At 38.7% G+C, this 15,324-nt stretch overlaps 1 protein-coding gene across 1 annotated transcript; it reads right to left on the reverse strand.

Moving 5' to 3' along the window:
* Positions 1–1,275: 1,275 nt before the first annotated feature.
* Positions 1,276–15,043, reverse strand: LOC117805902. Its single transcript, XM_034674506.1, has 7 exons — positions 14,999–15,043; positions 13,598–13,830; positions 7,871–7,933; positions 6,233–6,863; positions 4,021–4,351; positions 3,731–3,906; positions 1,276–2,217 (listed from the first exon to the last, which is right to left on the reverse strand). The coding sequence occupies exons 4-7, from the start codon at positions 6,625–6,627 to the stop codon at positions 1,989–1,991; spliced, it is 1,131 nt and encodes a 376-aa protein (XP_034530397.1). The 5' UTR covers positions 6,628–6,863; positions 7,871–7,933; positions 13,598–13,830; positions 14,999–15,043; the 3' UTR covers positions 1,276–1,988.
* Between the last annotated feature and the right edge of the window lie 281 nt (positions 15,044–15,324).

Below are 15,324 nucleotides of genomic sequence, written 5' to 3' on the forward strand. Positions count from 1 at the left end.
AAAACCCCAAAATTCTGCCTCCGTGGAAGATCTGCAGCCTCTTAGTTTATAACCTCATTATCTATGCAGTGAAGTGACCAAAACAACATAGCGGGACGAACCTGCATCGGTGGACTAGACATACTGTATGATTCAGAATCTGATACTGAACTGGAGGAGGTAACTGATTACGTGTTGCAGCAACGGTTTCAACAGCACATATCTGAGTGGTACTTTAAAATTTGGGTGTTATTCTTCCATTCTCGCCTTTTGTGTGTAAATTTTTGTGGTTGTTGTTAAAGCAGTCCAATGTGAAGTGTTTGGCACAAACAAATTAGCACCAACTGTGTCTGGCACATTGTTTTCATTGGCCCTCCAATGCTGGAACAGAATACAATATTTGTATTGGTTTTTGCAACCAATAACAGATCAATTGGTGTGCCTGGCTCTTACCAAAGCAAAACCACATTAGTGTGGGAGGGAGCCAAATCGCCAAAGGAGTGAATTTCGCATGCATGCCTATGTTAATCAACCCTGTCATTACATCGTCAAGGGAGCAAATTCATATCATCTCGTAGAAACTATGTTTTCCCAGTAGGTGGGCTACAGAAACAGTGCAGAGGTTTTTTCACTCCTACATCCTCAGGGTTGCTAGGCTGGAGGATGACTAGACTAAAGGAAACCTGCTTTTCATTAAATGGGACCTTTAAATGAGCTGCAGACTTAAAAAAAAGCAGAGCTAAGAAAAAAATCCTACTTGTGGGATTATTAGATTGTTTTCATGACTGATCTTATGAGAAAAAATATGGATTTACACAATGATCACACCCATCTCAATCACACACCACGTATGGTTTTGGTCACCTGTTTGACTAAGCTTGTGCAAGTTTTCAAAGCTCTCAAGTCAATGTTAAAATGCTAAAAACCCAGCTGATTCCGATTTGGCCAAAAATCCCTGGTAAGCAGATATGAATAAACTTCCATGTACTAAAAGACCCGTCTCCCACTACTTAATCACTCAGGCTCTTCTATTAGATTTTAACTAGTGTTAAGATAACATGCAGATGAGACATGGCAGCCAATATTACTGCCTGAATAATTTTTTTTTGTATTCTGCATTAATTTTGAAATATTTTTCTATTAAAACTTTCTATGAAAACATATTTTTTAAGATTTGTAATTCTATGAGAAAAATGAGTAGTTCTGAAGAAGAACTGTGTCTTTTGTTAGACAGTAAAGAGGTGGATATGCTGTAAGAACCCTCTCAACCTGAAAACCACAGCCACCAACCGCTCATATTATTTTCACAAGCAGCCTGAGACAACACAAGGTGGGTTTTCATCCACCTGTTCTAAGTGCTCTCTGAGTTTTTTGTTGTATAGAGAAAAGGACAAATGTAAGTGGAAACAGCGAAAATTTGAGAAAGAAATCAAAATGTTGCAAAAGGTTTAAAACTATGGTCACAAACATAAATAATGACATGCTAGATAAGATTCCAGTGCCCTTACGGCCTAGCAACACAATAAATACATCAAATAAAAAAGGATTTACAGTGTATGTATAAATAAATATTCACTTAATGTACCATTTCTGAATACACTCACATTTCCTTTTGCAGATATTTGTAAACTTTGGTTAAAATTTGCTGCATTTGGATGGAAACTTGCAACTGCTACTGTGTCTCCATTTATGTGCGTGCTTACATGGAAGTTGTTAACATGTGTTTTTTCAAGTAACGCTAGGAATGGTGCTTTTGTGTCCAGACTGAAGTATCACAAAACCAGTCTAGTAGGTTTCGATCAAAATGTCTTGACTATTGTTGGATGGACTGTAATAAAATCTGTTCATGCACCACTGTTCTGAAAGCATGATTCAGTAGTGGGCGGAGAGTGTGATGGCCGATTTCCAACAACAAATGACAACAGATTAAAAAAAGCAATGGTCCTCACGCTCTCTGCCCACTTTCAATTCAACCTGCTGGAGGAGTTTCAACCTGTCCATCCCATTCATCATCTGTGCCTCTCTGATCTCAGCAGCCCCGCTCTCTTCAGTGCATTGTCCACATTGGGAATCAGTTTTTTGTGGAAGTCCCAAAGCCGTTTGTCCTCTTTGAGCTGTTCAAACTTTAGCCCCCTCAGAGGCCCACGGATGTGAATGATCCTGCAGACATCTGGTGGAACATGGAATGTTTCACCGGAAGTCTTGAGCACTTCATGCACTGAAACCTGCTCCACCAACCTTTAAGACACACACACAAATACAAAAAAAGATGCACTCACTTCTTTACCGTAACAATCAAAACAACAAAACAACATCCGATCTAGCTTTTTTAGTCTGATCTATCCGGTATCCAATAGGATCGGATTGGTGCATCCCTAGTTTTGCATACATGGAAATTATAAAGAAATTGGTGTCCGGGTAGGCTTAGGATGGAACTTTTGATCCTCTGCTGTTCAGGCTACAAGAAATAATGTTTGGTCAAGCAATTGATCCTTTACTGAGAGGTAAATGTTTGCAGATCTGAGTTTGACTGTACTCATGAGTGAAGTTTTATTCAGATCAGAGAAGACTGTCCTTTGTATTTTATTGTCAATTTTTAAATGGTAACGTCATATCTTTCTATTTACACTGAAAATAAAAAAATAAAGAAATTAATTTGAAACCCATATGTTATTGAAATTAGCACAAGGACAACACACTGGGTGTTTAAACTTAGAAATGTAATTTTTTTTGGAAAACATTTAATAAAAGATCTTACAACTGTTTAGGTTGACTTGCAACAGGTTAGTAATAATGTTGCGTTTTGGGGGGCTGAGTCTGTAGTGAAGATGGGAAGAGGTTTAAAACTCTCTAAGAGACTAAGCTGGCAAAAAGCATTGATCTTCAGACATAGCTCTGTAGTGGAAATCACTGCATGGACTCAGGAACACTTCAAAAATCTATCTTTCTGAACATAGTTTTTCTGCTGAATTCACAATTGTAGGTTAAAACTTTAACATGCAAAGAGGGAATTATATATAAACATGATCCAACTGCCTGGTCAGAGCTAATTTAACATGGACTGAGGTGAAGTGGAAAATTGTCCTGCGGTCTGACAGGACATAATTTGCCATGCTTTTCATGGCCAAAGAGGAGAGGGACCACCCGGCTTTTATCAGCACACAGCTCAAAACTCAGCATTGGTGGTGGGGTACGGGGGAATCATTACACGTCACACATATTTAATCTGTACATTTGTGAAGGCCCTATAAATGAAAAATAATATACATAGATTCTGGAGCAACAAACAGTACAGTTAGTTGGATGAGGCCTTGGTTATGTACTACAACAGCATGGCTCCATTTTAGAAGAGTCAGAGTGCTAAGCAGGCCTGCCTATAGTCTAGGAGATCCTGAACTGTTGAGCTGGAATCCTCCATCAATATAGAGTAGGAAACACACACTTTCAAAGAGACATCAGCTGGTCCCCTCACTTTCCAAACATGAACAGAATGTTGTTAAAAGAAGAGGTGATAAAACATGACCACAACTTTTTTGGAAAGTGTTGCTGGCATCAAAATGAAAATATAATTGTCAAAAAACTAACATTTCTCACTCTCACTTTTGTAATGTTTCAGTGTTTTAAATGTAAGTTGTTTTGAGTCCAATCATTGGTTTCACTTCTCATAGCTTTGGGATACAAACATCATTATTTCTAGTCCATAGACACAAAAGGTAGCTAGCAATTTTTTAGTCTGATAACTTTATCCTACCTCGGCTGAACGATTAGCTTGTGCGGGTGGTATGTCTTTCTGTCAGGGTCTTCCTTGTAGATGTGCTCCAGAATATTAACTCCCGGCACCCCGTCCCACTGAGGGAGATGAAACCTCCCACTTGACTCAAAATGTCTCTTGGGGAAGATATGGTTCTCAATAAGGAACACGCCTGTCTGTTGTGTCACACAGCAAGTAAGATGGAAACAGGATGTAAATAATAAAAGATTTGAAATACAGTTGATAGTTTTGATATTGATGTTATATATGTTAGACCAAAAGCAGCCTACCTTTGGATTCTGCTGTTGGAGCGTGTTCATTAGAGACATCAGGTTGTTGTGTTTGTATGGCATTATAATTTCATCAATGTCATTCAACATGACGTAACGGGACCTGTCCATGGATCTGTACACACATTCATTAAGTGTGGTTAGCTGACCAAAGTAATGCAAGTCTCCTCCACTCCGAGAGAAGAGCCAGCCCCGAGACGGATTCAATATCATGTCGATTGGCCAAGGAACTATTTCTACGAAGCCGGTCCTACTGTAGCTCCGCAACAGGCGATCCAGTTCTGGGCCACAGCTGGTGTTGTAGATGACAACCCTGTCCACACCCAGCAACCTAGAGAAAGGTGACAAAAGGTTAACTGATTTGTAAAAACACATTTATATATAACTATCAGTTTGTTCTTAGAAAATCACAGATTTTTTGGACACCTGTTGTCAGCAGAGGCTTACTGTAAACGAAACACAGATATATTATGCCCCTCAAAGTTATTCCGGTGGACATGGCAAGCACACGGTTGCCTATTTTGAAACCTTGCAAATGCAGAATTATTCTTTTTCGAGTTGCAAGTCTTCAACTACTATTTACCCGTCTTTAAGCCCTGTTTTTGGTCTCCTCCAACTCCTTTTGGATATATCTGGCTCTTTAAAAGCAAAGTCCTCGTGTGCTTCTTATCATGAATCATGGGAGAATTCTAATTATAGCTCTACATTTACGATGAAACTTCTCTTAAGGTCTTATCATGAGTTCAAGTTGTTTGACATTATTAACAGGGCTCTCAAGTCTCACGCATTGGGCGTGAGACACATGCATTTCAACCTGTTCACACGCTGACACGCCGCACTTCGTATTTCTCATGCTGAGTAATTACTAGGACAACGCCAACCAAGTTGCGCCGTCTTTCCTTAAACTGTGGAGCAGTGGAACAGGTAGGAATCAAGTGGGTTTCCTGTAGAGTTCAGAATGAGCTTGCCACGCACCAGCCAATCAAAAAGAAAGAAAGAAATATAAAGCTACCCAACAGCCAATCAAAAAGAAAGAAAGAAATATAAAGCTACCCAACAGCCAATCAAAAATAGCATCACTGTATCCGGGTAAAACAACGCAACAACGTTATGTTCCAAAGAAGAGGATGCACATGCGCAATGCAAACTGAAATGATTATAGACGTCTATAAAATTACCAACAAAGCAAACAAGATCATCAGCAAAAAGATTGATAATTTCTGTGTTGTTAATATGGATTTCTAAAACAGCGGCTGGGAGTAGGTGTCAGATGAATTGATTTACTGCAGGCATTTTTAAAAAATACATTTACTACAGCAAGCAGAAGCAGAAGAAGATTTTTTTTGTTAGAAAACCCTCCTATATGTAGACGACAAAATTAGCAAATAAATTTGAGGTACCACTTTCGTCCACAGGTGGCACCAAAATCACCAAAAACCTGTAGTTCTTCACAGGAGCTTTAAGTTGTGCCTAAACCTAATGAAACAGATTAAACTTCACTTAGTGATACTGTCCAGGTTTAAGTCCTTTCACTAAATTTAAGCCCCCTTCATACATGAACTCTGGACACTCTCTGAAATATTTCAGCATGAAGCGAGCATAAAGAGGGTAAAGAAGCAAACTCCTCTCTATATGAATGGGATCATCTTCCTGTTTACATGTTTGTTGTACAGTTCCAGATTATAACCTGCTGTATTCATATATCAGTCCACCACATTTAGTTAAATTTCACAAGCTTTTTTTACCAGAGGGCTGGCTTTGGGGAGTTATATTTAAGTTTTGGAGAGGATGACTGTATGGGCATTTTTTGTTTCAAAATGAGACACTGTGGTCTCTGAGTGATGACTTGTGGCAATCAAGGAGCTCAAAGAGCTGTGCACTGCTACATCCTGCAAAACCACTTCAATCAGGGAGGAAATATTGTGGGTTTTTTTCAGAATGTTCCATTTATCAAAATGAAACAGTACTTGCTGATGGGATGGCTATACCCACACAACATTTAAGAGGCAATGTAAGGCAAGGCTTGAACACTGTGTTCAATGTTGATTTCAGTGGATAAAGTGTTTGTTTTAATTTTTTAACTTTATATTTTCAAATTATGACAGCAGTAGCATTAGTGTAAGATACAGCTCCAGTGAAGCTTGCATTGAACTGCTGCAAAGAAGATGATTTGGCTCATTTTCAGCACTGTTGTTTGTGTTGTGTTGCTCACCTGTACATCTCCAGCGTCTGTGCAAACTGAAGCACATTGTTGTAATCTCCAAACAGGCTGGAGATGCAGACAGTGAAGTTAAACTGCATCTTTTTCTCCTCCTTCCCTTTGGTCTTCTGGTTTCTTATAGGAAGCCACATCTGGTTTAATGCCTTCGATCTTTCTGGCTGAGTCTGAAGAGTGACATACGTAGCGTCACAGTCTTCAGGAATTGGACACATGACATCCGTGGCGGTGAAGGGATAACCAAAGTTGTCAGAATGTTGTAAAACATTTGATGGTACTGTCTTTGATATCTTGCCTTCACAGCAGAACAGGCAGTAAAGAAGCTTGATGGAGTCTCTTTTGAATATGCCAATAATTCTGATATCAAACCCTTTTGCTCTCTGGTCCATGAAGGCAGACACCAAGAAGTGATCGGTGTTGTTCAGGGGGGTGATGGTGTTTACAGAAGTCCATATGGGGCATAACTTTGGATGCCATGGCGTCTTTGGAAAGTAACTGTACAGCCCAGGTGTTCTCTTATCAATGAAGATGATGAAGAGGAAGGTTACAATGAAGAGGAGGAAGATTTTTTTTTTTGAAACCTTTTGTCATGTCCATCCAGTCTGAGAGGAGGTAGGTGTCCAACCTATGGAAAAATTAGAAAAAACAGGCTGTGTTACTGCTGGGCTATCATTGAGATCATTAAGAGGTGTATTTACAATGAGCTAGATTTGAAATCAAATTTCATATGAGTGTAATTCTGCAAAAATGTACAAATAAAAAGACATTAAGTCATGTGTTAAGATTTTACTTACCTGGGGATTGTCTAAACCAACTTTGTAATCCCTTTATGAGCAATAAACTAAGAATAATAACCTGTTGTTGCTTATTACTTTTCAGTGCGAAGTGTAGATGGTAGAACTGTTGTACACAAGCAATATCACACTCACTGTGGTGCTGTTATACTGAATATCAGCTTGACCAGCCGGGCTGTTATCTAGCACAACATCATTCTTTCCTCCTGTTGACCAAACACCAAATCACTTCTAAAATTTTACAGCAATAGGTTTAACTTTTTACACTTAAGATACTCGGACCCTGAACACATCATAGACCTAGGACTCTGATGGCTTTTATTTTTTAGGCATATCCAGATTGTTAATTCCTTTTGGATTTTGTGTGAACTGAGAAAGTCTGGACAGAGCAAAATAAACAATCGTATTCTTTTTTATAATATTCAAGCCCGATTTGGAAGTGATCTGCAAAGTGCTTGCCATCAGGTTCCGACTGCTGTGTCTTAACGAGGATGCTAGGAAGAACTAGATCTCAAAATGACATTTAGGTCTCTGGTTACCACATCAATGCAAACAGATAGCTTGCTGATGTCAGGACACACACATATATAATCAAACTACTTGCAAATAACAGTGTGCATGGTTTGTTTTAAAGATCTTATTTGAGAAACAAATCTGATTTGCCTGTAGTCTAAGCTGAGTCTACATTGCTGGATTATTAATGAGGGTTAGAAAGTACAATATGGCTGATCTAGTTTTGGACAATTACAGTCATGGAATAAGCCAACAGTAGTGCTGATAGGTAGGTAACAACTGACAGTGAAGATAAATTATGTGTTTTGTTAACAGCCTGACACACCTGCATGGATGTTTACGTTGCTTCTTGGGAAGGTTGACTGTGGGCACCGTCAGCAGGGAAGCACTATGACAAGTGCAACAGATGCAACAAGAGATTAAGGAGGAAGTTGGAAGGACGCACAGATTTCACTTTCTAATTAGAAGCTTAAGTCAACAAAAAGATTTGGATAGCTGGGACAGAACAACGCCCTCCTGCAGTATAAACAAGTGTTTGTGGATATTAGCTACATATGTTAACAGTGAATACAATTCAAAACAAAACGGGCAAACTGCCAACATTTTGAAAGAGCAAAATAACGCACTTTTCGTGATTCAATGCACATCTGCTAACGATTCGAGAGATGTCATTAATGACCTCACTCATGTAGAACTTTGAAGAAATTGTATTTTGCTTTTTCATCTTTTAAAAACAAAAACTAAGTTAATATATTGGATGTCAATAGTAAAATTGGCAAAGTTTTTGAGAGGGTAATATATGCTGGAGTAATCCCAGGATGATACCGGCAGGCAAGAATCAAGCAAGAGAGACACGACACTGGCTCAATTTGTGATGTCACTAATTGATGATTCTCCTTAAAAGAGGATAATAAACTTAAAATGTATCAAACAGAAATGTCCTGCGCTGTTCTTTGTTACTTTAGATTGTCTTGTTGTTTCCTTTATAATGTTTCTAGGCCTGATTCTGTGTCTAAATCATTCTGCCATATTTCATAATTTGTCATTTAACATGGAGACACACCGGTGAACTCAATGACATCTTCGTAATGCTGATGGTCTTGTTTACTTTTGTTTCAGCGTTCAATGGTATGTGTTTCATAACAAGCTAAACACTTCTCAAAGGAGCTTTAAGTCATACAACAAAGCTGAAAGTGCATCAGACTTAATAGCACCTTTTATTTTGGTTGTGTTGTTGTTTATGACCCTTTGCTTTATTGCTGCTTGAGTTGTTTAATCTTTTACTCCAAAAAAAGGCCTATTTAATAACTCTTTTAAAAGGGCCAGATTTTAAAATAGTAAAAATGGTCCGACAGTTCTAATATCTATTCCTGACATGATAGGCTAGCAGTTTTTATGTGTACAGCCTGCAACATCTTAATCCTGACGTTAAACATAAAACTTAATTTGTGTTGAATTAATACTGACACAATCATCCTGTTAACACATCTTGGGTGTAAACTTCTTTTTATAGAGTACTGTACATTTCTGTTGTTATTTGCAGATATTAAAGGTCACATATCATGCAAAATTGACTTTTTAATGGTTCTTTACCTGAAATATGTTTCCCTGGCATGTCTACAAACCCCCCGAGAATGAAAAAAATCCATTCTGCCCCTGTTTTGATTTCTACACCTTTCTGTAAATGTGTGTGAAACGAGCCGTTTCAGACTTCCGTGTTTTTGTTACGTCACAACAATATCCGGTCTGTCACGGAGTCAGAGCTCAGAGCTTGTTCAGCCCATAGACTGTATAAAATAATACTGAATCCCCCCTCCGTTTTTCATTACCTGCACAAATGTGTGCTAACAAGGAGCTTAGGAGGGAGGCATGCTAGTTGTAGGCTGTCTTAATAAACACAAAGGTCGGTTTTACTCCCCACGTCTGCAGATTTGAAGATCTAGTGGATGATTTTTATTTATCATGGATAAGTGTTAGCGCTAGTTAGCATAGCTACATAGCTACATGTCGTAGCTGTAGCTGTGTAGCAAGACACACATCTACATACTGACAAATAAAACAACAAGAAACACAGAATCTGTGACCAATCCTTCAGAAAGGTCCTGCTGCCTTTCTGGTAGAGGTCGGTTTTACTCCCCACGTCTGCAGATTTGAAGATCTAGTGGATGATTTTTATTTATCATGGATAAGTGCTAGAGCTAGTTAGCATAGCCACATAGCTACATGTTCGTAGCTGTAGCTGTGTACCAAGACACACGTCTACATACTGATAAATAAAACAACAAGAAACACTAAATCTATGACCAATCCTTCAGAAAGGTCCTGCTACAGGCGCATCTCCGTCAGGATCAGATTCTGGATCAGATTCAGAGGGTTGAAGTAACGTGATCTCTGAGCAGCCGTATATATTCAGCCAACATGTAAACATTAGATCAACGTGCTGGAGAGCCGAGGCACATCCACTTCCTGAGGGGGCGTGGTCAGAGGGAAAACAGAGTGTTCTGATGACTGCTGAAGAAGAGGGTTCTTCAGGCATGCCAAAATCTGATTTCAAAGTGTTTTTTTGAGCATAAACTTTAAAGACATGTTTTGGGGACCTCTTAGACCAATATATATTGATGAAAAAAGCGTGATATGTCACCTTTAAGAAGTGCTGACTTATAATAGCTCTCTATTGACAGGTAGTATCCTTGATGAACTTGAACTGATGATAGCTATTTGGCTTTGTCGATAACTTGAGAGGTAACATCTCTTATTACCTCTTATTGTATCTCTACCGCCTTTGTGTCTGCAGCCTTACTGTGCGTTTTCTCTAGTGCTGTACAGGCATTGACTTCTGTTCCATTCAAGCAGCCTTTATTCTAAAGATCTTATCCAGCTCAAATCTGCAGACATTGGATCCTTTCCCAGATGTGTTGGATATGAGATCTTTGGCTGCATGGTGCCTGGATACCACAGGGCAGATAGAAACAGATAAGGCCTGACTAACACATTCAAACCAACACCTGCTGGTGATTTTCAGCTTCCAAGGTTCGAAGACAGACTTAATTGCTTTGAGGCAACAGTGCTACTCACTGACACACAAGTGCTGTGGACATCTTGCCTACTTTCCCACATTAAAAAAAACCAGAAAGCACAAAGAGTCTCATGTCTAGACTATATGGTACTTAGAGATAATACACATTTACAGATTAATTGGTTGAATTAGTCATGATCCTCTGAAAAAGATAAGTCTTCTACAAGTCACAGTATCTTATGCTCAGTTATTATTGGGTTAATGCTGGCCTTGATTTGAAGGCCAAATCATTTGAACCAGAAAGCTTCCATAGCAGTTCCATATCTTTTGTTCAGACTGGAGGCTTTACATTTCTCTGAAGCCGGTTTGATCTTAGTGCTATCTTTATTTACACACACTCCTTAATGTCAATACATCTGACACCAGAACAGTCACTGTGCCCTACCAGTTCTTTTCTTTAAGTGTTGGAGAACTACAGTAAAAACAAATATTTAAAGTATTTTCTCAACTACCTGCACACTCGTTCCACTATTTAAAAAACACACACTAGCTTTGACAGCTGTGATAAAAGAGAACTTTTTTCCCTCTAAACAAGCTACAGCTATGTGAAAACATACAACAACATCTGCTTTCTCACATACGACACTCTTTGAGGTGTGAACCTCCTCAGAAAACAGTCTTTGATTGATGATAGATCAGTCAGTGTAAGCTTCTTTGATGAGTTGTTCAGATGGAGTGAGTGTCCGTAAACAGATAGATGGTAATTAATCAATCTAAAAAGCACAGCTTTTAAGTTTCACGATGCTTTCAGCAAGAACATTTTACTATTTCAAACACGTGTAGAACCAGAGTAGAAAGGCACAGTATTGCAATGATTGCCTGAACACATTTTACACAGACACCAGTATGAATTTAAATATTTGGTTCTGCTCTGTGGCTCTACTTTCAACATTGGTGGGGACAACATTATTAAAGCTCCTTTGAGGAACTTTCCGTGTGAATTTTTGCGCCCCTTGTGGACAAAGCTGTCTTTGCTTATTTTCTCCTCTACATGCTTGAGAGTGTCTTTTTTAGTGGCTTCTCACTTTACAGTTCAAAAAAATTATTCACTTACCTGAGGCTAGTGTCTTTTAAAACCATTAATTTGAGCGTCTGTTTGACACAAATCATTTCAGCTCTCACCCACCCCCCCCCCCCCCCCCCCCCCCTGTAATATCATGAAACGTTTTGAACAAGCTATTCAGAGCAAACTGCAGTCATCCTGGGATTAATTTTGAAACACTGCACATTCATTATTGACATCCAACATAATGACTTAATGTTTTTTATTTAAAACATAAAAAAGCATTAACTGTTGTATTTTGAGTAGTTTAGTATTGCACATGGACATATCAAAATACAGAACTTGTGTTGTTGTTTGTATGTCTGCCTCAGTTACTGGTACTATGTCAGTTAGGAGGTTTCAGCATGATTTAGTCTGGACAGAGATGTTGCCACAAAAGCTTACAGGACTGTTCATTTCTAGTTGTAAAGTGTGTTGACAGCATTATCATCATTGTGCAGTTACCTAGTTATTAACCATTGCTTGTTTTCAGGCCGCCACCCCCAAAATACAAGTGCCTAAGACTCATGACCCCCACCCCACTGGCCCTGGATGTAATTAAAATGTTGCTTCATACTTCATTTAGCTGGTCTGCAGAAAATTAGCCTAGCTTCATGCATATGTGGCTCTGTTTACTGTGCTGTTATGAATGAACCTGCTGCTACTGATGCTTTGGGTGTTATATTTACAACAATGGGTAAAATATGCAAAAGTAGATAACTTAAAAAAAATAAAAACTAGGGGCGCTGGTGGACTAGCGGTCTAAGCGCCCCACATACAGAGGCTACAGTCCTTGCCGCAGGGGTTGCCAATTCGACTACTGTCCGCGACCATGTCCTGCATGTTTATTTATTTTATTTATTTGTTATTTAAAAGGTCCATTCATATAACATAACACTTCTGTAAATATGCCAGAGCTAGCCAAAGGGCTAGTTTACATCCGTAGTCCCTTGCCAGATGTTAAAAAGGCTATCTAAAAAGATCAAGATTAAAAAAAGAGAAAATAGAGTAAAATAAAATCAAAGTAAGAAGGTAGAGGAGAAACCAAAAACACAAACAAACAAACAAACAAAAAAGAGAAGAAAAGAAAAGTACAAATAGCACCATACAAATAAATAAAATGACTGGGTGACTTCGTGTGATCCTCCTTTAGTGTCTTGTGACCCGCCAGGGGGTCCCGACCCCCACTTAGAGAACCCCTGATTTAAAGTATGAATGCAGGTAAAAAAAATATGAGATCTAAGTGAGTTCTGGACAGTGTTCCAGTGTTCCTCTTTACTTTATTAAGACTAAATTGTTCTTGGATAGAGTTCACAAAAATTAAGAACTGAGCAGAAGTTTCTGACTGTAACACTTGAATGTGTGACATGCATGCTTGTCACAGTTTCATTGCTCAAAACATTGAGTCTGTAATGCTGGGAGTTAGGGGCATTTAACACCAAACACTCCCACGATGTATTCATTGGAAGTGACCGCCTGTAGTTAGATAGATTGAGGTGTTGTCAGGGAATAAATAACTACATAATAATAGAAAGTACTGCACTCCTCATTCACCGGGCGAGAGAGAAGAGGTCGTGCGCCTGCATGTGGAAGGCACGTTCGCAACTGCTCATGTGCGCATGAATGAAGCACGTTGCACACCTGCTTAATTCTCACATAACAGATATGAACAAAACTGCAGCATGTTAGCTCTGAGTGCACTGTTAACGAGTCATACACAGGTCGAACATGAGATACCGCTCGCTGAATACAATCAGCAGTGGATGATGCAAAGGAACAGGCTCAACTAAGTGTCTTATTAGCCTATACCCCATTGACTGTGGAGCCTACCTGGTAGAAAGATGCTATAAAGTTAAAGTTTCACCACAGCTCAGTACAGAAAGAAGAAATACTCGAGATATCTGATTTATTAGTTTTTTAAATCAGTTACTCACTCAAAGCCCAGGTGAGGTTAGTCTGGTCCCCCTGCCACGGATTGAATCAGCCTGAGGAGAGGTTTGTTTAACGCCTGAATCCCTGTCCTTCTGGTTTCTGCAGGTGACAATTATCATTCAACCATCCTCTGACTCGCCCCCTCCACTTCTATTTTAACCCAATCATCGGTAGGCGTGTCCGGCTCTCCTCAGGGCGTGTGCGACGTCCACACAGTTTCTGCTGAGAAACAAATCTTTCCAGAGAAGTGAAATGAAATGAAATAAAGTAGATAGATGGATTAGATGTAACAAAAAATAATAGAAACTAATAAATCAACAGGGATTGTTAAACCAAAAGCACAATAACAGTTGTTGGTTTGAAAGCAGGGCCAAAGCCAGACTGGGATGTCCCAACTGGGGCACATAGCTACTTATGGAGGGCTGGCACAAAGCAGGTTATGTTTACACACAGACACATTCACACAGGACTGAATAGCATTACCCTTTCCATCTCTATGTAATATGAACTTTGACTACTAACATTAACATTTATTAAAGATGGTTAGTCCATTATTTAAGGACTCTTAAAAAAAAGACCCAAAGGGCACAGTACAAAGCATTAACAAAACTCACCTCAACATTATTTATATAGCACCTTTCATTCATATAAACATGCAGCCCAAAGTGCTTCACAAAATAAGAGAGACGGAATGGTAAAATTATAAAAGGCATGATTATAATTAAAATACTAAAAGATAAAATCAAATCAATACAGTAAAATTAATAAAATAAGTAAGAGTAGACGGAAAAGTTAAAAGTAAGTTAGAGTTAAAAAGATCAGATAAATAAATAAATAAATAAATAATTAAATAAGATAAAAAAATGTTAAAGCAATGATTATAATTATAATGCAGTCCAAGGCTAAAAATAAATTACTGCAAATTAACATATTGTTCCATCAAAAACAAGGGGAATAACAACATTTCTTTTTGCAATGTAGATCATAGAGTTGACTTTAACATTAGCCTATTTTCGAAAAGTCATACGGCCAATCGTTTAGGAATTTAGGGAAGGCATCAGGGGCAGCTGATCAGATTAAAAGGGGGGCCTGGCCACCCCTCTAGAGCTACCCCAGCTTATTATTTGGCTGCTGCCTATCAGAGCATATTACCTCATTAATCGTTATAATATTCTATGTCAGACAAAGGGATGCACCATTTAAGGCATTATAAACCCATTAGAGTAATTTCCAATTGGATTAATTGGTGATTTACTTATATTTGGTAGGCTATGTGGCACTTGTGAAGTTAACTATTATAGTTGAAAATAAAAGGAAAAAACTTAAAATATATATTGATAAATAAAGATGAAAGAGAAGGCCATTTTTTGCAATGGATCGATCACATTTACAAAAAGACTTACTGTTAATAGCACAATGAATCATCAGGCGAGTAACACAATTTTCAGGTGTCGGATGTGTTCTGTTTTCTTTTTCTTGGTATACCGGTACTAGCGGACCCTTTTTCAGCTGGACTACAGGAAAACAGTCTTTGTGAAGGGCAAAGGAGACTGAGCACAGTGGCTGTAATGTCATCCTGGCCCCCACAGGCATTCCTCAAATGACAAATTAACTTTCAGTTTATCTCTTTAAACAGACAGCTACATGATGCGACTAACAATCCGCTTCCAGGTGTTTCTCACTTTTTACTTCTCAAGTTAATAGTCACACCATAAACTGTGCAGTGCAC

Source organism: Notolabrus celidotus, chromosome 22 (genome assembly GCF_009762535.1).
Source record: "Notolabrus celidotus isolate fNotCel1 chromosome 22, fNotCel1.pri, whole genome shotgun sequence".
Lineage (NCBI taxonomy): Eukaryota > Metazoa > Chordata > Actinopteri > Labriformes > Labridae > Notolabrus > Notolabrus celidotus.

Coding starts and splice junctions, on each gene's coding strand:
- LOC117805902 (XM_034674506.1), bottom strand. CDS start 6,627: ATGGACCAGAGAGCAAAAGGGTTTGATATCAGAATTATTGGCATATTC. Junction 3,907..4,020: donor TCCAACAGCAGAATCCAAAG/GTAGGCTGCTTT, acceptor GTGACACAACAG/ACAGGCGTGTTCCTTATTGA. Junction 2,218..3,730: donor AAGCTAATCGTTCAGCCGAG/GTAGGATAAAGT, acceptor TGTGTCTTAAAG/GTTGGTGGAGCAGGTTTCAG.